This window comes from Oncorhynchus masou, chromosome 24 (genome assembly GCF_036934945.1).
Source record: "Oncorhynchus masou masou isolate Uvic2021 chromosome 24, UVic_Omas_1.1, whole genome shotgun sequence".
NCBI lineage: Eukaryota > Metazoa > Chordata > Actinopteri > Salmoniformes > Salmonidae > Oncorhynchus > Oncorhynchus masou.
This window is the reverse complement of record NC_088235.1, coordinates 40,891,637-40,914,987: the sequence shown is the minus strand read 5'-3', so window position 1 is coordinate 40,914,987 and position 23,351 is coordinate 40,891,637. Positions and strand designations below refer to the sequence as shown.

General features: G+C 41.5%; 1 protein-coding gene across 5 annotated transcripts in view; it reads left to right on the top strand.

Annotated features, from left to right (window-relative positions):
* Window positions 1–10,099: 10,099 nt before the first annotated feature.
* The window catches only part of LOC135512178 (uncharacterized), a 44,804-nt gene continuing 31,552 nt past the window's right edge, over window positions 10,100–23,351 (top strand). For all 5 annotated transcript variants that reach the window (XM_064933903.1, XM_064933904.1, XM_064933902.1 and 2 more), the window contains exon 1: window positions 10,100–10,275. In XM_064933903.1, coding sequence (XP_064789975.1) covers window positions 10,215–10,275 — 61 coding nt within the window. In that variant the 5' untranslated portion in view covers window positions 10,100–10,214. The remainder of the gene's footprint in view (window positions 10,276–23,351) is intronic.

The following is a 23,351-nucleotide window of genomic DNA, read 5'->3' as shown; positions in this document are numbered from 1 at the left end:
TTTCTATTGCTTAAACATTTTATGAACATTGCACAAAATTAATCTAGCTGAAATGGCATGCAGATGTGCAGCTATCTCTTTGTCTCTTTGCCAGTGTCATTCTGTCTTAATTGAATATTCTGGTCCAAATTAAAACCATGTTTTCAGATTGACAGAATTGTTTCCATCCTATCTATTTAATGATGATATATCATATAACAAGTAGGAATCCATATAATTACATAGTCATTTCATAGGACATCTGTGAGGAATCTCTCTGTCACTCAATGTTGTGTTTCTAAACACCCATCTATAGGTTATTACAGCAGGCCTATGTGTGTTATGGATCACCAAGCACTTAATAATTATGGTAATTGAATGAATTTACATTAACATATGGCTATAGTTGCTTTATGTTGAGTCTACAAGAGCAATTCTTCAACATCTTGAGTTTAAGGCTGCTTTCCAGGCATTAAACTAGGTTTGGGAATCCCCCAACAGTCAATGTAAATTAGGGTGTAAGGGGTTGGGAGTAGCATAGGCTAAATAGAATAGTAAATGAAGAATTATGCTGCGTTCATAACATTTTTGTAAATTTGAAAATACCTGCACAGGACTGGGGAAAATCCCCTTGAACGCCCCTCCAACTGGTAATGACTACTGGGAAACTACAATCTATAATCTCTGATTGTTATTTCAAGAAAACTTAGAAGGAAATTAGGAAAGAATATAGTTAAAATGTACATTCACCACCATTCAAAAGTTGGGGTCACTTAGAAATATCATTGTTTTTGAAAGAAAAGCACCATTTTTATGTCCATTAAAATAACATCAAATTGATCAGAAATACAGTGTAGACATTGTTAATGTTGTAAATTACTATTGTAGCTGGAAATGGCTGATTTCTTTAAATGGAATATCTACATAGGCGTACAGAGGCCCATTATCAGCAACCATCACTTCTGTGTTCCAATGGCATGTTGTGTTAGCTAATCCATCCATCCGTTTATCATTTTAAAAGGTTAATTGATCATTAGAAAACCCATTTGCAAACAGCTGAAAACTGTTTTCCTTCTTTAGACTAGTTGAAGATCTGGAGCATCAGCATTTGTGGGTTCGATTACAGGCTCAAAATAGTCAGAAACAAAGACCTTTATTCTGAAACTTGTCAGTCTATTCTTGTTCTGAGAAATGAAGGCTATTCTATGCAAGAAATTGCCAAGAAACTGAAGATCTTGTACAATGCTGTGTACTACTCCCTTCACAGAACAGCGCAAACTGGCCCTAACCAGAATAGAAAAAGTGGGAGGTCCCGGTGCACAACTGAGCAAGAGGACAACTACATTAGAGTGTCGAGTTTGAGAAACAGACGCCTCACAAGTCCTCAACTGGCAGCTTCATTAAATAGTACCCGCAAAACACCAGTCTCAACTTCAACAGTGAAGAGGTGACTCTGGGATGCCGGCCTTCTAGGCAGAGATCCTCTGTCCATTTTTTTTTCTCTTTAAAGTTTTAGTAGGTTTTCTTGTTTTTCAATCAACCAACAAAACACATTCCACATTCACAGATGTGACAGACTTTTAAAAAACACACAAAAAACAATAATAAAACAAATAAAAACCTAATAAAAAATACAAATAAAAAACTTGCAGCAGCACTATCAAGTTTCTTATTAGCTATTTCCAGCCTTAGCTGAGAAGACAAGCAAATAATTTGTTTTAACATCACCTTACACAACATGTATCTGCTCATTTCCCTAATCACCCCATTCACTCTGTCCTATTTGAAATATAGTTGATTAGTGGAGACCAGAGTCTATCAAACTTGGGCTGTCTCTTGTGGAGGTCATAAGTGAGCTTTTCAAGAGGGAGAAAGTCAACAATCCGGTCAATCCACATTTTAAATGTAGGAGAAGTATTAGAAGCCCACAATAGAAGAATACATTTCTTAGAAAAGTATGTGTTAGTCATTAACACATTTTCTCTGTCAGGATCAAGAACAAAGTACTGATGGGCATTAAGAAGATAGATACACAGGGTCATATCAAACTGTACATCTAGTATTTTCTGTGCAGCAGTATGTATAGATTGCCAAAATCTGGCAATCTCTCTACAGCTCCAAAATACATTCATATAGGTTCCACTTACAGAGGTACATCTTTTACAGTTAGGAGAAATATCTGTTTTCACTCTATGGAGTCTCCTTGGAGTATAATAAAATGTGTAGAAAAATGTTTGTTTTTTACATTAGTAGAGGAGCAGTATACCCTGTCACAAACCTCCACCTCCTCTTAGAAGTAAATGAGGAAATGACATGTCTAATATGAAGATATTTTTTTTAATGGATCTTGGCACATTGAATTCTCTGCAGAGCTCTTGAAAGGATTTCAGTGTAGTGGTTTTCTGATGAAATAGGTCTGAAAAGGTCCTGATCCCTAGAGTATGCCAAAGATTAAAGTTAGCATCACTCAGGGCTTTTGGCAAGTCTGGGTTGCATACTATAGGCAAGTGAGAACATATTTGGGAGGAAGTGCCCAGGTATTTCTTACAGCCCTTCCACGCTAGTAGGGTGCTGTAAATCACAAAGGTTTTGGCTATGTTGCCCACTTCACTAAAGTTATTCATGAATATAATTGAGCTCAGGGGCAATGAACCACAGGATTGGGCTTCTATCTGAATTCACGTTGAGTCTTGTCTGTTTGTGATCCATGTTAGCATGTTGTGAATTTGGGCAGACTAGTAATACATTTGAAGGGAGGGAAGGGCAAGACCACCCTTAGATTCAAGTTTTGATAGAGTGGAGAACTTGATCCTAGGTTTTGTATTGCCCCATATAAATTTGGTGATGCTTTGGTTAGTTGTTTTGAAAAAGGAAACTAGGAGATAGCATGGGAGCATCTGAAATAAATAGTTCAATCTAGGGAGGATGTTCATATGGATGACATTAATTCTTCCGACTAAGCTAATTGGGAGGGAGATCCAGGTTTGGAGATCGTTCTTGATTCGTTCCATGTGTGGAAGATCATTTTCCTTGAAAAAGCTATTCAGATCTGGTGTTACGAAGATCCCAAGGTATTGAAACCCCTGTGTCTTCCATTGGAACGGACACAGTGTCTTCATAGAGCTGGTGAGTGTAAGATTGAGAGGGCAAACAGTGGATTTGTTCAAATGTATCTTGTATCCTGAAAACTTGCCATACTGAGCAATTGTGTCTAAAATGGGAGGGATTTCTAAGGGTTGGATATGTAGAGCAAGACATCATCCGCGTAGAGTGAACTCTTGTGCTGCAGGCCGCCTGCAGAAACACCCATAATACTTGGATTGCTCCTTATCAACTCTGCCAGAGGCTCCGCCCCCAACAAGTAAAGCAGGGGGGACAGCGAGCACCCTTGTCTTGTGCCCCGTCCCAAAGGGAATCTGTCAGAGTTCAGTCCGTTAGTAGTCACCATGGCATTTGGACGAGAGTATTGGGACTTAATTAATTTAATAAAGTTCGGGCCCATATAGAACTTGTCTAAGACTGAGAACAGTAAGCGCCACTCCATCCTGTCGAATGCCTTCTCAGCATCCAGTGAAGCCAGCAGGACAGGGGTCTTCTGTGCGTTTACTTGATCAATAATATCAAAAGGACGGTGAATGTTGTCAGAAGAGTACTTGTCTCTAATTAATCCAGTTTGGTCCGCTTTTATTATTTTGGGAAGAAGAGTGTCTAGTCTTTTGGCGAGCAATTTGGTCATTATTTTGTAGTCGAAATCCAACAAGCTTATGGGCCGGAAGGACGAGCAGGATAGAGGGTCTTTGTCTTTTTTGAGCAACACTGTAATGCAAGCTGTGTGTATAGAGTCTGGGAGAACTCTGTTTTTGCAAAAATCATCCAGCATTGGCATGAAAATAGGGCTAAGCTGGAGCCAAAAATATTTGTAGAACTCTCTGGGGAATCCATCTGGGCCTGGGACTTATTAGGTGGCATGGAGGTAATTGCCTCCAGGACCTCCTCAGGAGTGAAGGGGGAGTTGAGATCTTCTTGGTCGGTCTCTGATAGTTTAGGTAGCGGGATTCCCTCTAGGAAGGAATGGAGTTCTGCCTCCGTATGTTTTCTCTCAGAAGTATATAGTTTGCAGTAAAAATCATGAAAAGTTAAATGTATCTTTTTTGGGTCATATGTGACCTCGTCCTCTGCTGTTCGGATAGCCATGATTGGACACTCTGACTGCTCGTTTTTTAATTGGTAAGCAAGCAATCTACTAGGCCTATTTCTATACTCATGGTATTTCTGTTTAGTAAAGAAAACTTTTTTTTATCTCCCGGGTATAGTCCAAGTTCAGTTTGGCTTTGGCTGCTTTAAGTTGACTCCAGGAGGTGCTGTCTGGGGATTGTTTATGTACTTTTTCACAGCGTTCCAGCTCCCTCTCAAGATCTAGCCTGTGTGCTTCCATTACTTTTTTCTTAGAGGAAGCATATGCAATTAGATGACCTCTTAGTGTGGCTTTGGCAGCGTCCCACATTGTGGCCAGAGAAACAGGAGAGTCTTTGTTGTCTTGTGTGTAGTTGTCTATCCATGGAGTTGCCAATGTATGGAACGCTTCGTTTGATAACATGGAGGTGTTGAATTTCCAGCTCTTTGACCTCGGACTGTTTTCGCATAGGTCAAAGCGGAGGTGGACAAAGGCGTGATCTGAAAGTGCTATGGGTCCGATTGTACACGTGGCTGAATTTATGAAAATCTTTGGGCTAAAAATGTAATCTATATGGGAGTAGGTGTTATGGACATTAGAGTAGTATGTAAAGTCCATAGATGAGCTATTAGTCTCTCTCCAGATATCTATCAGTTCCTTCTCATTAGTAAGAGAGTTCAACATCTTTGCAGATCTAGGATTTGAGTAAGTGATAACATAGCCCCCTGTCCAGACCGCATTAAAAAAAGGGAGAAAATAAAATCAATATCCCAGCCTACATATACCTCCCCCAAAGGACATAAGGCTAATCTTTTGGACCAAATCAAACAGAAATGTTGAGGCAAATCCTTAAGAGGGATCTATAGGATGAGTTGTTTGTTTTTTATTCAAACGTAATATCAACAGTATAAGGCCATAGGCATAAAATTGACACATCGAGCTTCTCATTAGGTTTGTAAGTGTGTTGTAAATGACAGCCTATAAATGGTGGAGGCCTATGTGAAAATAATATTAATCATTTAAAAAAGGGAAATAAAAGTAGGCTGAAACTTTAGTAGGCCTAGGTTAGGCTATAGAGCCTATCCCTCTCAGATAAAATAAATATAAATTAGACAGCTATAATGGCATTTAGCGGGGCGGGTGGGTCTTTGGATGGTGGCTATATGTTGTCTTACCTCATTTAGTAATAACAGTAATCGCTTTCAGTCATTGGTCCATTTCTCAAGGACCAGGATTTTCCTTCAAAAAACGTTTTGCCTCTTTGGGAGTTTTGAAGTGTCGAAGGGCTCCTTGGTGAAGAATCTTTAGCTCGTTTGGGTATTTGAAGATGCCTTGGTCAATGGAGTATTTCTTCTCTCGGCGCTTTCGACGTATTCCAGCTGACAGGACCTGGTGTAAAGTGAGTTTGGCGTTTCCCACTGTAACGGTGTTGATTTTCGCTGCCTGAAGGACTCGTTCCTTGACGGTGAATCTCAGGAAACGTATGGTGATTGTGCGAGGCGGTTGTCTGGCTGCTGGTGGGGGACTCAGTGTTCGGTGACCTTTCTCGAGTTCTATGGGCCTGTTGGTGGAGCCACTCTGGAAGTTTGTCTTGCAGGTAGCGGATCAGTGGCATGTTTCCCTTTTTTTTTCGCCCAGATTTAATAGAACACAATTATTCATTCATCCCATTTTCCAGGTCCTCTGTTGTTTCTTCTCTATTTTCTTTTTAGCATATGCTATTGTTTCCATGACGTCTGTCAGTGAGTTTTCTATGTATAGGATTCGCCCCTCTGCCTCATCCAGGCGCCCCGCGTTGATGGTTATCTTGTTGTTGATGTCAGGTAAAGTATTTTCCAGGGTTGTCACCTTGCCCCCTATCGCACTGAGCTGAGAATTAATGCCATCTAATTTGATGTTGTGTTCTGTACGTTGGGATCTCAGCTCAGAAAGGATGTATTGAGTGTGAGGTTGGCATTTGTTGGGCCTTTTGCTCCTGGCTAATAGCGCTAGCTTTTTATGAAGCTAGCTACTTATTGGAGGCTTTTTCCACCGCTAATGCTTGAGTCCAGGTAAAAATGTTGCCTTTTGTAGCCGCCATGACTTTTTGACTACAGCTAAAGGAGTTTTAACTTAAAGTGGAGGTAAGATTAAGAATTGGAAACTACGTGTGCGGAGCTCTTAGTTCATGCGGCTATCTCGTTCAAGGGTCATGTGATCCCCCTGTTTCCCATCTAAATCTTTTATTTTTATTGGCCAGTCTGAGATGTGGCTTTTTCTTTGCAACTCTGCCTAGAAGGCCAGCATCCCGGAGTTGCCTCTTCACTGTTGACGTTGAGACTGGTGTTTGGTATCCAGGCTACTGGTACCCAGGCTAGCCTAATCTCAGTTGAGTTAACTAAAAAAAAAACTTTTTGAAGGTACTCTTCCTGCTTCTAGATTCTATCTCTATGTGAAAAACTTCTGTAAACATTAACATGCTTAAAAATCGACCTAGAATCATGAAGAATATTGCAAATCTCAAAGCACAAAAGGTAGGCTACCATTATGTCAGATTGTGAAATGCACATCCAAATACATTTCTACCTGTCTGTAAAAACATGGCCTGTAAAAACACACAGAAAAAAATCACATGGACCAGATTGACTCACTCTCCCCACTATTTATTGCTTGTGAGGATTCACCCTCTTTAGAAAATTATTTTGTAACTTATCCGCACCTCAAACGCAGTAGTACCAGTATGCAAATCAGTGAGCGAAATGAACGTCTCTTTTCTCCAATGCGATAGGTTCACCAAAAAGGTAAATTCAAAAAGAGCCGTTCATTTGCGAACTACCCATCACAAGTTGGCATTGTGTGGTACCACCAATAACAATATGCCGATGCCCAGGAAGCCCCGATACTCCAGTATCTCAGAAATTTAACCTGACAAGAGTGAGGATGAATTACCTGCAGTGGCAGGTGCGGTGTAGAACGCCGAGTTCGGGCCTAGTCCCGATGAAGGCAAGGATGATTCTTGCCCAGTTGGAGTGAGATTTTTGGAGAGAATGGATTGTTGCCTTCAGGCTAATCCATAAGTGGTGTCTGGATTAGAGGTCGACCGATTATGATTTTTCAATGCTGATACAGATACCGATTATCGGAGGACCAAAAACGCCGATACTGATTAATAGGCCGATTTTTTTTAAATATATTTGTAATAATGACAATTACAACAATACTGAATGAACACTTATTTTAACTTAATATAATACATCAAAAAATTAATTTAGCCTCAAGTAAATAATGAAACATGTTCAATTTGGTTTAAATAATGCAAAAATAAAGTGTTGGAGAAGAAAGTAAAAGTGCAATATGTGCTATGTAAGAAAGCTAACGTTTCAGTTTCTTGCTCAGAACATGATAACATATGAAAGCTGGTGGTTCCTTTTAACATGAGTCATCAATATTCCCAGGTAAGAAGTTTTAGGTTGTAGTTATTATAGGAATTCTAGGACTATTTCCCTCTATACCATTTGTATTTCATTAACCTTTGACTATTGGATGTTCTTATAGGCACTTTAGTATTGCCAGTGTAACAGTATAGCTTCCTGCCCTCTCCTCGCTCCTCCCTGGGCTTGAACCAGCAACACAACGACAACAGCCACCACATCGAAGCAGCATTACCCATGCAGAGCAAGGTGAACAACTACTAGAAGGCTCAGAGCGAGTGACGTTTGAAACGCTATTTGCGAGCGCTAACTAGCTAGCCATTTCATTTCGGTTACACCAGCCTCATCTCGGGAGTTGATAGGCTTGAAGTCATAAACAGCGCAATGCTTGATGCACAACGAAGAGCTGCTGGCAAAACGCAAAGAAAGTGCTGTTTGAATGAATGTTTATGTGCCTGCTTCTGCCTACCACCGCTCAGTCAGATACTTAGATACTTGTATGCTCAGTCAGATTATATGCAACGCAGGACACGCTAGATAATATCTAGTAATATCATCAAACATGTGTAGTTAACTAGTGATTATGATTGATTGTTTTTTATAAGATAAGTTTAATGCTAGCTCGCAACTTACGTTGGCTTACTGCATTAGTGTAAGTGCAACAAGAGAGAGGCAGGTAATTATTGCATTGGACTAGTTAACTGTAAGGTTGCAAGATTGGGACTCCCGAGCTGACAAGGTGAAAATCTGTCGTTCTGCCCCTTAACGAGGCAGTTAACCCACCGTTCCTAGGCCGTTATTGAAAATAAGAATGTGTTCTTAACTGACTTGCCTAGTTAAATAAAGTTTAAAAAAACAAGTTAAAAAAATCTGCAAATCTGCACCCAAAAATACAGATTTCTGGTTGTTATGAAAACTAGAAATCGGTCCTAATTAATCGGCCATTCCGATTAATCGGTCAACCTCTAGTCCGGATGGGTGGAGAAGAGGTTAGAGACTGTTGAATTGGTGAAAGTACCTCAAAGTGGACTCGTGCTGATTTTTTGTGTGTCTTCCATCCAGAGCGCACCACGCGCTTCGGGACAAGACCTGCTTGTTATCTGGAGCACAACACCATTGGAAGTAGTAATAACTGGGGTGGCGTGAAGTTCTGAGGAGGACCAACAGAAATAGAGGATTCCTGGTGTCTGTGACACCTGCCATTTGGTATGACGCAGACCGGGTGGAGAGCACTGCTGAGTTTTGATGCAGTCTTTACCCGACAAAGTCAAGTTAGGATGGGTCAGTTATCTCATGAGAGCTTTTGTTCCGAACCAATTACGGTGTTTTAGGTGCCAAGCATTGGGTCATGTCGTATCAGTGTGTAAAAGGGAGATTCCTAGATGTGAGAAGTGTGCAGGAGGGCATGAGACAAAGGAATGTGTATTGTCGGTGGAAAAAGCTATGTGTGTTAACTGTAGGGGTACCCATGGTGCTTGAAATCAGAAGTGTACGGTGAGAGAAAGGCAGGTTGAGCAATGAAGAATAGTAGAGGAAAAGAGGTACAGGGCAAGGGATCCAAAGAGGCTCCATGTGAGTAGGCAGAGGCCAATAGAGTGATAGAAATAACATGTTTCAGTAAAGTTGGCTTCTTAGCGTTCAAAGACATGGTTATCAACTGTATCTCAGAAATTGAACATAAATAACAGAAAATAGATGTTGCGGTGGCAGCTGCAGAGAAGTACTTCGGTGTACAACATTTTATTGCAGAGGAGTTACAAGGTGTGTTGAATGATAGCGTCCCGTCTTCCCAGGCTGCCGGCATGGTGTAGGATCAGATAGGGCCAAGTAGTGCAATAGTGGTGAGGTTTTAATGGGTGTGGAGTTAAGGCGTCTGCATGTTTCCCAGCTGAAACAGTTCGGTAGAGTTTGTGCTTATATTATGACATTTTCTGACTTTTTTTATGTTTTGGACTTCGGTGATGCTTTTTTTCGGCTGTTCAGGCAGACAACATTTTTTCTTGAGGCAAGTGATTGGTCAACACCAGGGCTTCTTCAATAAAGTCTTTGTTGTCATTCAACGACACAAAGTTTTCATGCTAATTTTTTTGATTGAAAAATACTGCACCAAACATCTAAGTTGGATGTAAAATTGTGTGACTAAGCTCTTTTAAGCAAAAACGTCAAAATTAATGACCGATTTCTTGTGTTCGATTCATTCTGTCAATTTTGAGGAAGTGTATACTGGCTATAGCATCTCTTTTTTTAAGCAAAGGTCTTTTAAGAGAGTATGGGAGCATACTCCTTCGGTTCAGCTAATTTTAGCCCGATTTCAGCTAGGTGCCAGCAGGCTGACGCATTTAGTTGGTAGGGCTTTTATTTAAAAACAATTCTGTCCTCTTTTTGTCACAAAGTGTAATGAATTCCAGAACAGTAGGCAGAAACACAGGGCAAGATAAGAGAAATACTGGCCTCACACTCCAGTACAGTAGGTGGCGGTGTAGGCACCGTACATTTGGTTGCGATCCGCCAATTCATATTTGTAGAAGAAGGAAGCCATGACAAAACCTCCCAGATTCCCGCAGACAGCGATTGTTCCCATGTTCTAATCGTGTTTACTTTGTAACAATGTGTTTGGTTTTATTAACGTGTATTTGAGACGATAATGCTGGATGGTGGTCGCAGTCATGCGGTTCACACGGGACATTTGCAGGCTGCTGGGGCTTGGGAGCGGTAAGAAATCTCCACTTTTTCCCAACTCTTCGAACTTTCCTCCATAGTCGGCAAACACTTCACACCCTGGTTCGAACCCGGCCTGTATCACAACCGGCCGTGATCGGGAGTCACATAGCGCGGCGTACAATTGGCCCGCGTCGTTCGGGTTAGGGGAGGACGTTATTGTAAAGTAAGAATGTGTTCTAAACCGACTTGCGTAGTTCAATAAAGGTTCAATTAAAAATAATATTTCGCCTTGGAACTAGGATATAAAAAAGGTCAGGGAGTGTTTGTAACGTGCCAAGTTACACGGGTAGAATAGCTACTTTGTAACAAAGTTCGGCTCTTTTGCTGCTTGTTGATGATTAGAAGTTGAAATGCATTAAAATAATAGGGTTTACACATGCCTGTCCACCTAGCCTTTTTTGCTACATTGGTCTAATGTGGTGGTCGACCGGGCGAAGGGGCAACTCTCACAGTGGCAAATGTTGGTTTGATTCGATATTCGGACCTTCAAACTTCAATAGCTGGCGAACGGTCTGAGCTACATACCTCCGGGCTGGCTCTGTATGAAGGAATATAGGTGTACAACATTGCACAGGATTTATTTTCCCGATTTTGACCCGAGTTAAATAATCTCGCACAGCAACGTTGTAGGCAGCCTCGAGCACTGTCAATGCAACTAGTTAGGGACCGTCAATAAAGTGCATTATCACAATATTACATTTTCAATAGATGTTTCACCATGTAACTTTGGAACCTAATTTTAAACATTCCCTTATTCCTTACATAGAGGCAAGTTGCACAACTTTTTAGTTATCAAATATTCCTAAATTTGTATTTATACAAAATCACTTAAAATTCAATAGCTCTTTGACCATGTGACCTAGACAACACAAACCAACTTTGGAATGTTCACAGGGTAGGGACACTGCACACCCTTTGGTTTTCCCATTTAGGTGCATATATCAATATTTGAAAATGCAACATATCAATAGCTCTTCAAGCATGTGACTTAGCAACCTAATGTCAACTGTCCATTATTCGTTATATAGAAAGGCATGTTGCACACCCTTTAGTTTCCTCATAAAATGATTCCTACATAAAAAATATATATTATAAATAAAGCACTTAAAATGCAATAGTTACTTGATTACATGACATAGGCACCTTAAAACAACTTTGTATTGTTTCCAGGATAAGGGCACACATCGCACAGCCATGGATTTCCCATAAAGCACCCAACTCTGAGTCCCTCAGTTCCACACACCAATAAGACTTTGTGCTCTGCAAAGTTGAAGCACCAGGTTTTGTGCATTCTCAAGTGTTGTGTTGAACAGTTTGTCAGATTGTCACATTTTACCTGGACTACTGCAACACTCCTCTCTATAGCCTCTCTGTCAACCCTCTTCAATGTGTTCAGAATTCTGTTCAGTGCTCACCCTGAAAGGTACATCGTTTTGGTGTTGCCGTTAAGGCTCAATCTTTTTGCAGGCATTCTGATGGGTTGGCAGGGGGAGGGCAAAATATGGTGTTCTCCCTCTGGGTCCTTATCTAATGTTATGGTATAAAGTAAGACTGTTGACCATTGGACTTTATGCTACCTTTCACTATTGTGCACATTGTCTCAAAGGTTTAATAGCATTCACACTCGTTGGTTTCTCTATCCTTGAATCCTTAATTTTACACCAATTTCCCTACAACCACACCAAAACCTGGGAAAATATCACATCCACTCCAACTCCTATGCTCACCTACAAATCTTTCCATTTCCTGGCTCTTTCTTACCTCTGACCTGCTTCACACCTAAATCCCCTGTCACTCACTCTACTCATCTGACTCTGGCTTATCACCCCCAACACCAGACTCCTGGCCAATGGGGACCTGCAGTGCCTTGAGCTCTGCTTCACTCCTCTGAAACTCCTGGACCATTCATCACTCCATTTGCATATTTAAATCCAGACTCACAAAACAGTACCTTCGGAAAGTATTCAGACCACTTTACTTTTTCCACAGTTTGTTAGGTTACAGCCTTATTCTAAAATATATATATTTTACCTCAATGCAATCAATCTACTCACAGTACCCCATAATGACAAACTGAAATATCACATTTACATCAGTATTCAGACCATTTACTGAGTACCTCGTTGAAATACCTTTGGCTGCGATTACAGCCTTGAGTCTTGGGTTGTACACTTGTATTTGGGGAGTTTCTCATATTCTTCTCTGCAGATCCTCTTAAGCTCTGTCAGGTTGTATGGGGAGCGTCGTAGCACAGCTATTTTCAGGTATTTCCAGAGATGTTAGATCGGGTTGAAGTCCAGGCTCTGGTTGGGCCACACTCAGAGATGTTCAGAGACTTGTCCCGCAGACACTCCTGTGTTGTCTTTGCTGTGTGCTTAGGGTCGTTGACCTGTTGGAAGGTGAACCTTCGCCTCAGTCTGAGAAGCAGGTTTTCATCAACAAGCTCTCTATACGTTGCTCTGTTTCTTTGCCTCAATCCTGACTAGTCTCCCAGTCCCTGCTGCTGAAGAACATCCCCACAGCATGATGCTGCCACCCATGCTTCACCGTAGGGAGGGTGCCAGGTTTCTTCCAGAAGTGACGCCTGGCATTCAGGCCAAGGAGTTCAATCTTGGTTTCATCAGACCAGAGAATCTTGTTTTTCATGTTCTGGGAGTTTTTAGGTGCCTTTTGGCAAACTCCATGCGCGCTCTCGTGTGCCTTTTTTAATGATGAGTGGCTTCCGTCTTACCGCTCTACCATAAAGGCCTGATTGGTGGAGCGCTGCAGAGATGGTTGTCTTTCTGGAAGGTTCTCCCATCGCCACATAGGAACTCTGGAGGAACTCTGTCAGAGTGACCATTGGGTTCCTGGTCACCTCCCTCGCTCAGTTTCGCCAGGTGGCCTGCTCTAGGAAGAGTCTTGGTAGTTTCAAACTTCTTCCATATAAGAATGATGGAGGCCACTGTGTTCTTGGGGACCTTCAATGCTGCAGAATTTATTTTGGTCCCCTTCCTCACACAATCCTGTCTCGGAGCTCTACGGAGAATTCCTTCGACATCATGGCTTGGTTTTTGGTCTGAAATGCACTGTCAACAGTGGGACCTTATATAGACGACAGGTGTGTGCATTTCCAAGCAATTGAATTTATCAAAGGTGGACTAAAATAAAGTTGTAGAAACATCTCAAGGATGATCAATGGAAACAGGATGTACCTGAGCTTGAATTTCAAGTCTCAAAGCAAAGGGTCGGAATACTTATGTAAATAAGCTATTTCTGTTTTAATAAAAAAAATTTTTTAAACGATTTAAAGCTGTTTTCACTGACATTATTGGGTATTGTGTGTAGATTGCTGAGGATAAAAAAGTAATACATTTTAGAATAAGGCTGTAATTTGGTAAAAGTCAAGGGGTCTGAATACTTTCCGAAGGCACTGTATGTTACCCTCCACCCAGTCTCCCATTCCTTGCAAGAACCCAAAAAATATATATTTCTCCTCTGCTAGCCTCTATACACTGGCTTCCTGCAAGAGATGACTTTCAAGGTTTTACTGTTAAATTAACTTATTCCTACTTATCTCTGATTTTAGTCTTGCCCTACATAATGTACTTACACCTACACTACGCTCACAAAAAGCAGGCCGCCTTATTGTCCCTAATTTCAGAGGAAACAGCTGGAGGCTGGACTTTCTCCTGTAGGCTGCCTCTTTTATGGAATGGTCTGCTGATCCATGTGAGAGAAGCAAACTCGAACCTCAACCTTTGAGTATTTACTGAAGACTCATCTCTTAAGTAGGTCCTATGATTGAGTTGCTCAGGGGTGCTAAGGTGAACGTCAAGGCACTGGCAAGAGGAAACACCCTTGCGGTCTGCCTGGCCAGCTCTCCACTCTCTCCTGGGATTCTCTGCCCCTGGCCCTATTACGGTGACCGAGTCACTGGCCTGCTCACACACTCTCATGTCGCCCCTATAAGGGAGCATCACTGCATGCCAGGCTTTGTTCACTATACTATACTTCCTTATGTGGGTTGAGTCACTGACATAATCTTCCTGTCTGGTTTTGGGCACCTTAAGGCTAGTGCGTGGGGGAGAATTTCCTGGGCTATACTCGATCTTGTCTCATGGTAGTAAGTTAGTGATCTGCTGATTTCCCTTGAGTGGTATGGGGGCTGTGCTTTGGTAAAGTGGTGTGGTGTTTAACCTGCCTGATTGGCCCTTTTTCGGAAGTCATTTTTAGCGGTGCCACAGTGTTGCCCAATCCCCAGTATCTATTATGCAATAGCCTATGTGCCGGTGGGCTAGGGTCAGTCTGTTCCTCTGGTGTACTGTGCAATCTTAGAGGAGAATCGAAGTGAGCATGCCCATCTGTTTCTCCTTACACACATTGATTGATGTTGTTGTACATTTCTCTTTCTTGGTAGAGCACAGTTTTTACCTAGCACCAAATGTGGTTCACCTATAGGGACAAACAGAAGTAAACATATGTTCTACTTAGCATTTTTTCCCTAAGAGTATACATCAATAATTCACTCTCATTTGCCATTCAGTATGTTGCAGGAATTATGTAATTTGTCAGTTTGTCAAATGTTTTGTTGAATTGAATATATAACCTCTTACACTTATCAAATCAAATCAAATCAAATTTATTTATATAGCCCTTCGTACATCAGCTGATATCTCAAAGTGCTGTACAGAAACCCAGCCTAAAACCCCAAACAGCAAGCAATGCAGGTGTAGAAGCACGGTGGCTAGGAAAAACTCCCTAGAAAAGCCAAAACCTAGGAAGAAACCTAGAGAGGAACCAGGCTATGTGGGGTGGCCAGTCCTCTTCTGGCTGTGCCGGGTAGAGATTATAACAGAACATGGCCAAGATGTTCAAATGTTCATAAATGACCAGCATGGTCGAATAATAATAAGGCAGAACAGTTGAAACTGGAGCAGCAGCACGGCCAGGTGGACTGGGGACAGCAAGGAGTCATCATGTCAAGTAGTCCTGGGGCATGGTCCTAGGGCTCAGGTCAGTTGAAACTGGAGCAGCAGCACGGCCAGGTGGACTGGGGACAGCAAGGAGTCATCATGTCAGGTAGTCCTGGGGCATGGTCCTAGGGCTCAGGTCCTCCGAGAGAGAGAAGGAGAGAATTAGAGAACGCACACTTAGATTCACACAGGACACCGAATTGGACAGGAGAAGTACTCCAGATATAACAAACTGACCCCAGCCCCCCGACACATAAACTACTGCAGCATAAATACTGGAGGCTGAGACAGGAGGGGTCAGGAGACACTGTGGCCCCACCCGAGGACACCCCCGGACAGGGCCAAACAGGAAGGATATAACCCCACCCACTTTGCCAAAGCACAGCCCCCACACCACTTTATGGTGGCGCTATTTCATTTTTGGAAGAAAAACGTTCCCGTTTTAAACAAGATATTTTGTCACAAAAAGATGCTCGACTATGCATATAATTGCTACTGTTCGAAAGAAAACACTCTGACGTGTCCAGAAATACAAATATCTTCTCTGTGCGTGCCCTAGAACGTGAGCTTCAGGCAAAACCAAGATGACTTGGCATCCAGGAAATGACAAGGATTTTTGAGGCTCTGTCTTTCATGATCTCCTTATATGGCTGTGAACGCAAGAGGAATGAGTCTGCCCTTTCTGTCGTTTCCCCAAGGTGTCTGCAGCATTGTGACGTATTTGTAGGCAGATCGTTGGAAGATTGACCATAAGAGACCACATTTACCACGTGTCCGCCCGGTGTCCTGCGCCGAAATTGATGCGCAAAAGTCACCTGCCAGTATTTTTCCATGGGGCACAGAGAGAGAAGCAAGCTTCCATGAACTGCATGTCAATGAAGAGATATGTGAAAAAACACCTTGAGGATTGATTCCAAACAACGTTTGCCATGTTTCGGTCGATATTATGTAGTTAATCCGGAAAAAGTTTCACGTTGTAGGTGACTGCATTTTCGGTTCGTTTCGGTAGCCAGGCGCAATGTAGAAAACGGAACGATTTCTCCTACACACAGACACTTTCAGGAAACACTGCGCATTTGGTATGTGGCTGGGAGTCTCTTCATTGAAAACATCAGAAGCTCTTCAAAGGTAAATGATTTTATTTATTTGGTTATCTGGCTTTTGTGAAAATGTTGCGTGCTACATGCTACACAAAATGCTATGCTAGCTTTGCATACTCTTACACAAATTAGTCAATTTCTATGGTTCAAAAGCATATTTTGAAAATCTGAGATGACAGTGTTGTTAAGAAAAGGCTAAGCTTGAGAGCAAACGCATTATTTTAATTTTATTTGCGATTTTCAGAAATCGTTAACGTTGCGTTATGCTAATGAGCCTGAGGCTTAGTCACAATCCCGGATCCGGGGTGGGGAGTTTCAAGAGGTTAAATCAAATTTCTAGTGAGTTATTGCTCTTTCAAGTACTTCCGTAGTTTGATAATGAAAGGCATTGTGGTTAATCTCTTCTATTACTCTGACTCCATAGACTCCTGAAGTTTAATGTTGTGGTGATAAATGTGTCCTATGATTTCACCGGCGGGAATAGATGCATTTTTCTTCTTTCTAGTGATTGAAATCACTTTTATTTAATGATAATGAACATCCTGATTTATCCAAACAGATATTGAAGGATGACAGAAATGGGTACTAATGCTGGCAGCTACAGACTTGAGGTACAAGTTAGGACAGAGGGGGAGATGACTGAGTCAGGTTTCCAGTTGAACATGTGTTTATTTTAAAGTGTTGACATTTGGCTGTCACTCTTATCCAAAGCGACTTAGTTAGTGCATTCATCTTACGATGGCGAGGGGGGACGACCACATCTCAATCATAGTAAGGAACATTTTCCTAAATATAGTAGCTATCAACAAAGTCAGTGGTGGGGGTGGTGGTGAAAGCAAATGCACGTGTTAGTTTACAAAAGGGGTGCTGTGGGATTATCTAAGATGCTTTTAGATGGTTTTAGATGTTTTCGGAAGATGTGCAGGGACTCTGCTGTCCTAGCTTCAGGGGAAACTGGTTCCCCATAGGGGTGCCAGGACAGAGAAGAGCTTTGACTTTGGAGGACTGAGACCTGCCTCTCGTAGTGCTGGGAGGACCAAGAGACCAGAGGTGGCAGAATTTAGTACTCTGGTTGGGGTGTAGGAAGGGGCCGTTCCTCTTGCTCCTCCATGTACCACGGTCTTGGAAGTTGATGCAAACTTTGACTGGAAGCCAGTGCAGTGTGCAGAAGGAGCAGAGTGACATTGGAGAACTTGGGAAGGTTGAATACCAGGCGGGCAGCAGTGTTCTGTATCAGTTGCATGGGGTTGATGGTACAAGCTGGGAGCCCGGTCAACATCGAGTTGCAGTAGTCCAGACGGGAGATGCAGGTTCAAATCCAGGCACTTGTCATCGCTTCCTGTGTGAGGCAGGGTCATACTCTATGGATGTTGTAGAGCATGAACCTGCAGGAGTGAGTCACTGCTTTGATGTTTTCAGAGAACGACAGCGTGTTGTCCAGGGTCACAACAAGGTTCTTTGGGAAGGGGACACCGTGGAGAGGTCTTGGTGCTGGCAGGCCTTACCCGGGAGGAAGAGCAGTTCCGTTTTGTTGGACTTGAGGTTGTGGACCGACAACCAAGCTAAAATATCTGCCAGGCATGCAGAGATGCGTGTCACCACCTACACTGCTGTTCAAAAGTTTGGGTCACTTCTTATGAATTCTTGTTTTTGAAACAAAATAAAATTGTCAATTAAATTATCAAATTGATCAGATACAGTGTAGACATTGTTAATGTTGTAAATTAATATTGAGCTGGGAGCTGCTTTTAAACCAAATCATTGAAAAAAATGGATCATCTACATAGGTGTACAGAGGCCCATTATCAGAAACCATCACTCCTGTGTTCCAATGGCACATTGTTAGCTAATCCAAGTTTATCATTTGAAAAGGCTAATTGATCATTAGAAAACCCTTTATGCAATTATATTAGCACAGCTGAAAACTGTCCTTCTTTAGACTAGTTGAGTATCTGGAGCATCAGCATTTGTGGATTCGATTACAGGCTCAAAATGGCCAGAAACAAAGACCTTTCTTCTGAAACTCGTCAGTCTATTCTTGTTCTGAGAAATGAAGGCTATTCCATGTGAGAAATTGCCAATAAACTGAAGAGCTGGTACAACGCTGTGTACTAATCCCTTCACAGAACATCGCAAATTGTCTCTAACCAGAATAGAACGAGTGGAAGGCCCTGGTGTTCAACTGAGCAAGAGGACAACTACATTAGTGTCTAGTTTGAGAAACTGATGCCTCACAAGTTATCAACTGGCAGCTTCATTAAATAGTACCTGCAAAACACCAGTCTCAACCTCAACAGTGAAGAGGCGACTCCGAGATGCTGGCTTTCTAGGCAGAGTTGCAAAGAAAAAGCTAAGACTGGCCAATCAAATGTTTTTTATTTTATTTTAAGATTGGTGAAAGTACACACACTGGGCAGAGAAAGATTGGAACAAAAAGTGTTATGGACAGACCAATCTAAGTTTGCGGTGTTCGGACCACAAAGAAGAACATTTAGATGCAGAAAAAATGAAAATATGTTGGCGTGCTTGATGCCATCTGTCAAGCATGGTAGAGGCAATGTGATGATCTGGGGGTGCTTAGGTGGTGGTAAAGGTGGAGATTTGTACAAGGTTAAAGGGCCTTCCTCCTTCAAGATCCATCACTCCATTTTGCAATGCCATTAATAGGAGCCAATTTCCTCCAACAGGACAATGACCCAAAGTACAGCTCCAAACTATGCAATAACTATTTAGGGAAGTAGCAGTCAGCTGGTTACTAATGGAGTGGCCAGCATAGTCACCAGATCTCAACCCTATTGAGCTGTTGTGGGAGCAGCTTGACCTTATGGTATGTAAGAAGTGCCCATCAAGCCAATCCAATTTGTGGGAGGTGCTTCAGGAAGCATGGGGTGAAATCGCTTCAGATTACCTCAACAAATTGACAACTAGAGTGCCAAAGGTCTGCAAGGCTGTGATTGCTGCAAATGGAGGATTCTTTGACGAAAGCAAAGTTTGAAGGACACTTTCAATTAAAAATCATTATTTATAACCTTGTCAATGTCTTGACTTTCCTTTTCATTTTGCAACTCGTGCAGAGCCTTTCATGGAAAACAAGTACTTTTCTAAGTGACCCCAAACTTTTAAACGGTAGTGTAGGTGTCAGAAGGGTGGGAAAAAGAAGTATTTGTGTCATTTGCATAGCAATGATAGGAGAGACCATTTTGAGGGTATGATGGAGCTGAGTGATTTGGTGAGGGCCTAGAACCGAGTGAGTAGTGAGTGCGGTGCAGTGACAGATTTTTTTCCACGTCACCTGGTAGGAGCGCACTGCAGGTTAGGATGCAATCTAAGACTGTGCAGAGCCTGAGACGCCCAGTCCCTGAGCGAGTGGAGAGGAGGATCTGATGTTTCACTGTGTTGAAGGCAGTGGATAGATTTAGGATGATGAGAACAGTGTCAGCTTTGTTAGTGAGGAGAGCCTCTGTGACAGAGAGGAGAGCAGTCTTGATTGAGTGACGCCTCTTGATGCTTGACTGGTTAGGGTCAAGACAATTGTTCTGAGAGTGCTAGCGAGAGAGTTGGTCAGACAGCACGCTCAAATGTTCTGTGAAAGGATACTGGCTTATATTTGGACGTCAGAGTGGTCAAATTTTTTTTTTGAGGAGGGGAGTAACTGGACGTTTAAGTCAGAGGGGATGCAGACAGTGGTTAGTTGAGGGAAGTGAGGAATGGGAGGAGGGGACTTACTTTGTGAGGTGAAGAGAACTTAATGGCAAGTCCAGCTTATTAGTGGTGGTGAGTTGACCCCCCCTCCCTCCCCTCTGTTCTCATCTTAAATCTATCCACAGACACCCCCAAATGCACTGCAGACCTTTTTTTTGTATTGAGCTAATTAAGTTTACTTGTTTTGAGTTGATGCATTTTCTGGGTAAGCTAATTCAAGATCATTTCTATCGTTTTAAGATACTTCTGACTTGTTTCAAGGTTGTTTTATGTTAAAGTAATCAAAATGTTCTGCCAGTGCACTAAAATAATGTGTCTTGGTAAGACGTCAATGCATTCTAATGGTAAGTGGTATCGAGGTAAGATTTTTTTTAAATTGCAGTGTGGGCACTTTTCTACATTTTGCATGAAGCAGACCAGGTACTTCTATGCATGCTCAGGTGCACGCTCCGTCAACAATTTAACTGGACAGAGAAAAGTCTTTACTATGGATTAAATGACATGCTATTTCATAAAATAAATTTTCTAATATTACCTGATTAAACAAATTATGTAAATGTAATTAACTAGGAAGTCAGGGCAACACGGAATAATGTTTATGGAGCTGTTGTCTTCCGAATAAACTCTTAAAGACCTGGTAATTTTTTATATCAATAGCAGTCAATTATTAATCGTCACCTTATTCAGTCTGTCTTATCTTCACGAACACTGGCTAACAAGTTGAATCAGCAATACAACATTTGGTTTAATTATTTATTTACTAAATACCTAAATAATCACACAGAATGACATATACACAAGATGGATCATACATTGATTACCAATTGTCATACAAGAAAACGTCCCTAGGGGACGAAACTGATATGACGGCTGGTTACACAAAGGGGGTTGGGTTTGAATGAAAGCGTGTGAAGACTGAGGAACAAAAGGATTGGGTCTCTATCGGACCTCATGAAGCAATGCTATTGTAAATAGACTGTTATGCATTCTAAATAACAGGCCATTTGGAGAAGGAAAATGCAAGAAATATTTACTCTGAGCTGCGCTTCGATAGTTTGGTCGTAGATGGAAGGCTGGGTTGCCCAGCAGAGATCTCGCTTGTCCTTTTGAAGATTATGTCTTGTGGTAGTTAAGAGATTGTCAGTCCTTTCCTAGCCCACATTTACAGCTGCTGCTGATGACAATTCGACGTCTAGGATGTATCACTTCTTTAATGAATAAGAGTTCATACCAAGTTGCCATACTATAAGCTCTGGGAACGTTATTTTTCCAAACATAAAAATAGTGCCCCTAGCTTCAAGAGGTTTTAACATTATTGCAAAAGTCATTTCTAATGATCAATTAGCCTTTTTAAAATGATCAACTTGGATTAGCTAACACAACGTGCCATTGGAACACAGGAGTGATGGTTGCTGATAATGGGGCCTCTACGCCTATGTTGATATTCTATGAAAAATTAGCCGTTTCCAGTTACAATAGTAATTTGCAACATTAACAATGTCTACACTGTGTTTCTGATCAATTTGATGTTATTTTAATGGACAAAAACATTTGCTTTTCTTTCAAAAACAAGAGTTTCTAAGTGACCCCAAACTCGTAAACGGTTGTGTGTTTAAATAAATAAAAAAAATTCACCGCTAAACTTACTGTGAACGTTTCAGTTCTGTGTCAAGAGCTTCACTGTCTGTTGTTGCCCAGTTAGTTAAAAGGGGAAAATGTCAATTAAAAGATCCATCCTATCTGGCCTTGTGCCTTCTCTGAATCGTGGCATTGAACGCTTTAGCACGATTCTTTCTCTTCACAACTGGCTACTTGATTATTGCAGCTCAATGGGTTTAACTTTTTATTGACAATTTCGATGCCTTTTGGAAACAAAACACATTTTATAAGGATGTAATCCACTCAAATCATTTGGGTTCCTGCATCCTTTCACAGCATTATAAGTTAAAATTGAGACAATGACTTATCAATGACCCAAGCCCAGCTGAGTTAATCCCTACAATAGTGACGCTGTTTTGTCATAATGCTTCAGCAAATAAATCACATCAGCATATCTACTTCTGCTAAGCTTCCCAGTAGATCAATGGAAACAAGTAAGCATCCCAGAAGAAAAGTGCTCAATATAGCCCACGTTAACATGTGTAGATTAAGTAACAAGTTTCATTAAATCAATAATTTACAGATGGCATTCATATTCTGACTGTCTGAAACTCACTCAGATATTGCCTTTGATACAGTGGTAGCAATACAAGCTAATAACATTTACAGAAATGCCAATGGAGGTGTTGCTGTTATATTCAGAACCACTCCTGTAAAGCTTAGAGAGGATATCATGTTAAATACTGTTGAAGTAATATGACTATAGGTTCACCTGCAGCACCTAAATCCCATTCTTGTGGGAAGCTGCTATAGACCACCAAGTGATAACTGTCAGTATCACGATTTAATGTGTGACTTGCTTGAAAATGTATGATCTCAACAGAGAGGTGTATTCTCTGGGTGATTTTAAATATTGACTGGCTTTAATCAAGCTCCCCACCCAAGAAAAAGCTTCAAACTGTAACCAGTGCCTGCAACCTGGTTCAGGTTATCAGTCAACCTACCCGGGTAGTTACAAACGGCACAGGAATGAAATTGTTTTTTATTTTAATTTTACCTTTATTTAACCAGGTAGGCAAGTTGAGAACAAGTTGTAATTTACAATTGCGACCTGGCCAAGATAAAGCAAAGCAGTTCCACACAAAACGGCAGAGTTACACATGGAGTAAAACAAACATACAGGTCAATAATACAGTAGAAACAAGTCTATATACGATGTGAGCAAATGAGGTGAGATAAGGGAGGTAACGGCAAAAAAGGCGATGGTGGCAAAGTAAATACAATATAGCAAGTAAAACACTGGAATGGTAGATTTGCAGTGGAAGAATGTGCAAAGTAGAAATAAAAATAATGGGGTGCAAAGGAGCAAAATAAATACAGTAGGGAAAGAGGTAGTTGTTTGGGCTAAATTATAGGTGGGCTATGTACAGGTCCAGTAATCTGTGAGCTGCTCTGACAGCTGGTGCTTAAAGCTAGTGAGGGAGATAAGTGTTTCTAGTTTCAGAGATTTTTGTAGTTCGTACCAGTCATTGGCAGCGGAGAACTGGAAGGAGAGGCAGCCAAAGAAAGATTTGGTTATGGGGGTGACCAGAGAGATATACCTGCTGGAGCGCGTGCTACAGGTGGGTGATGCTATGGTGACCAGCGAGCTGAGATAAGGGGGGACTTTACCTATATATGATATAGTGGGCCGACATTGGCCCTTTTTCAA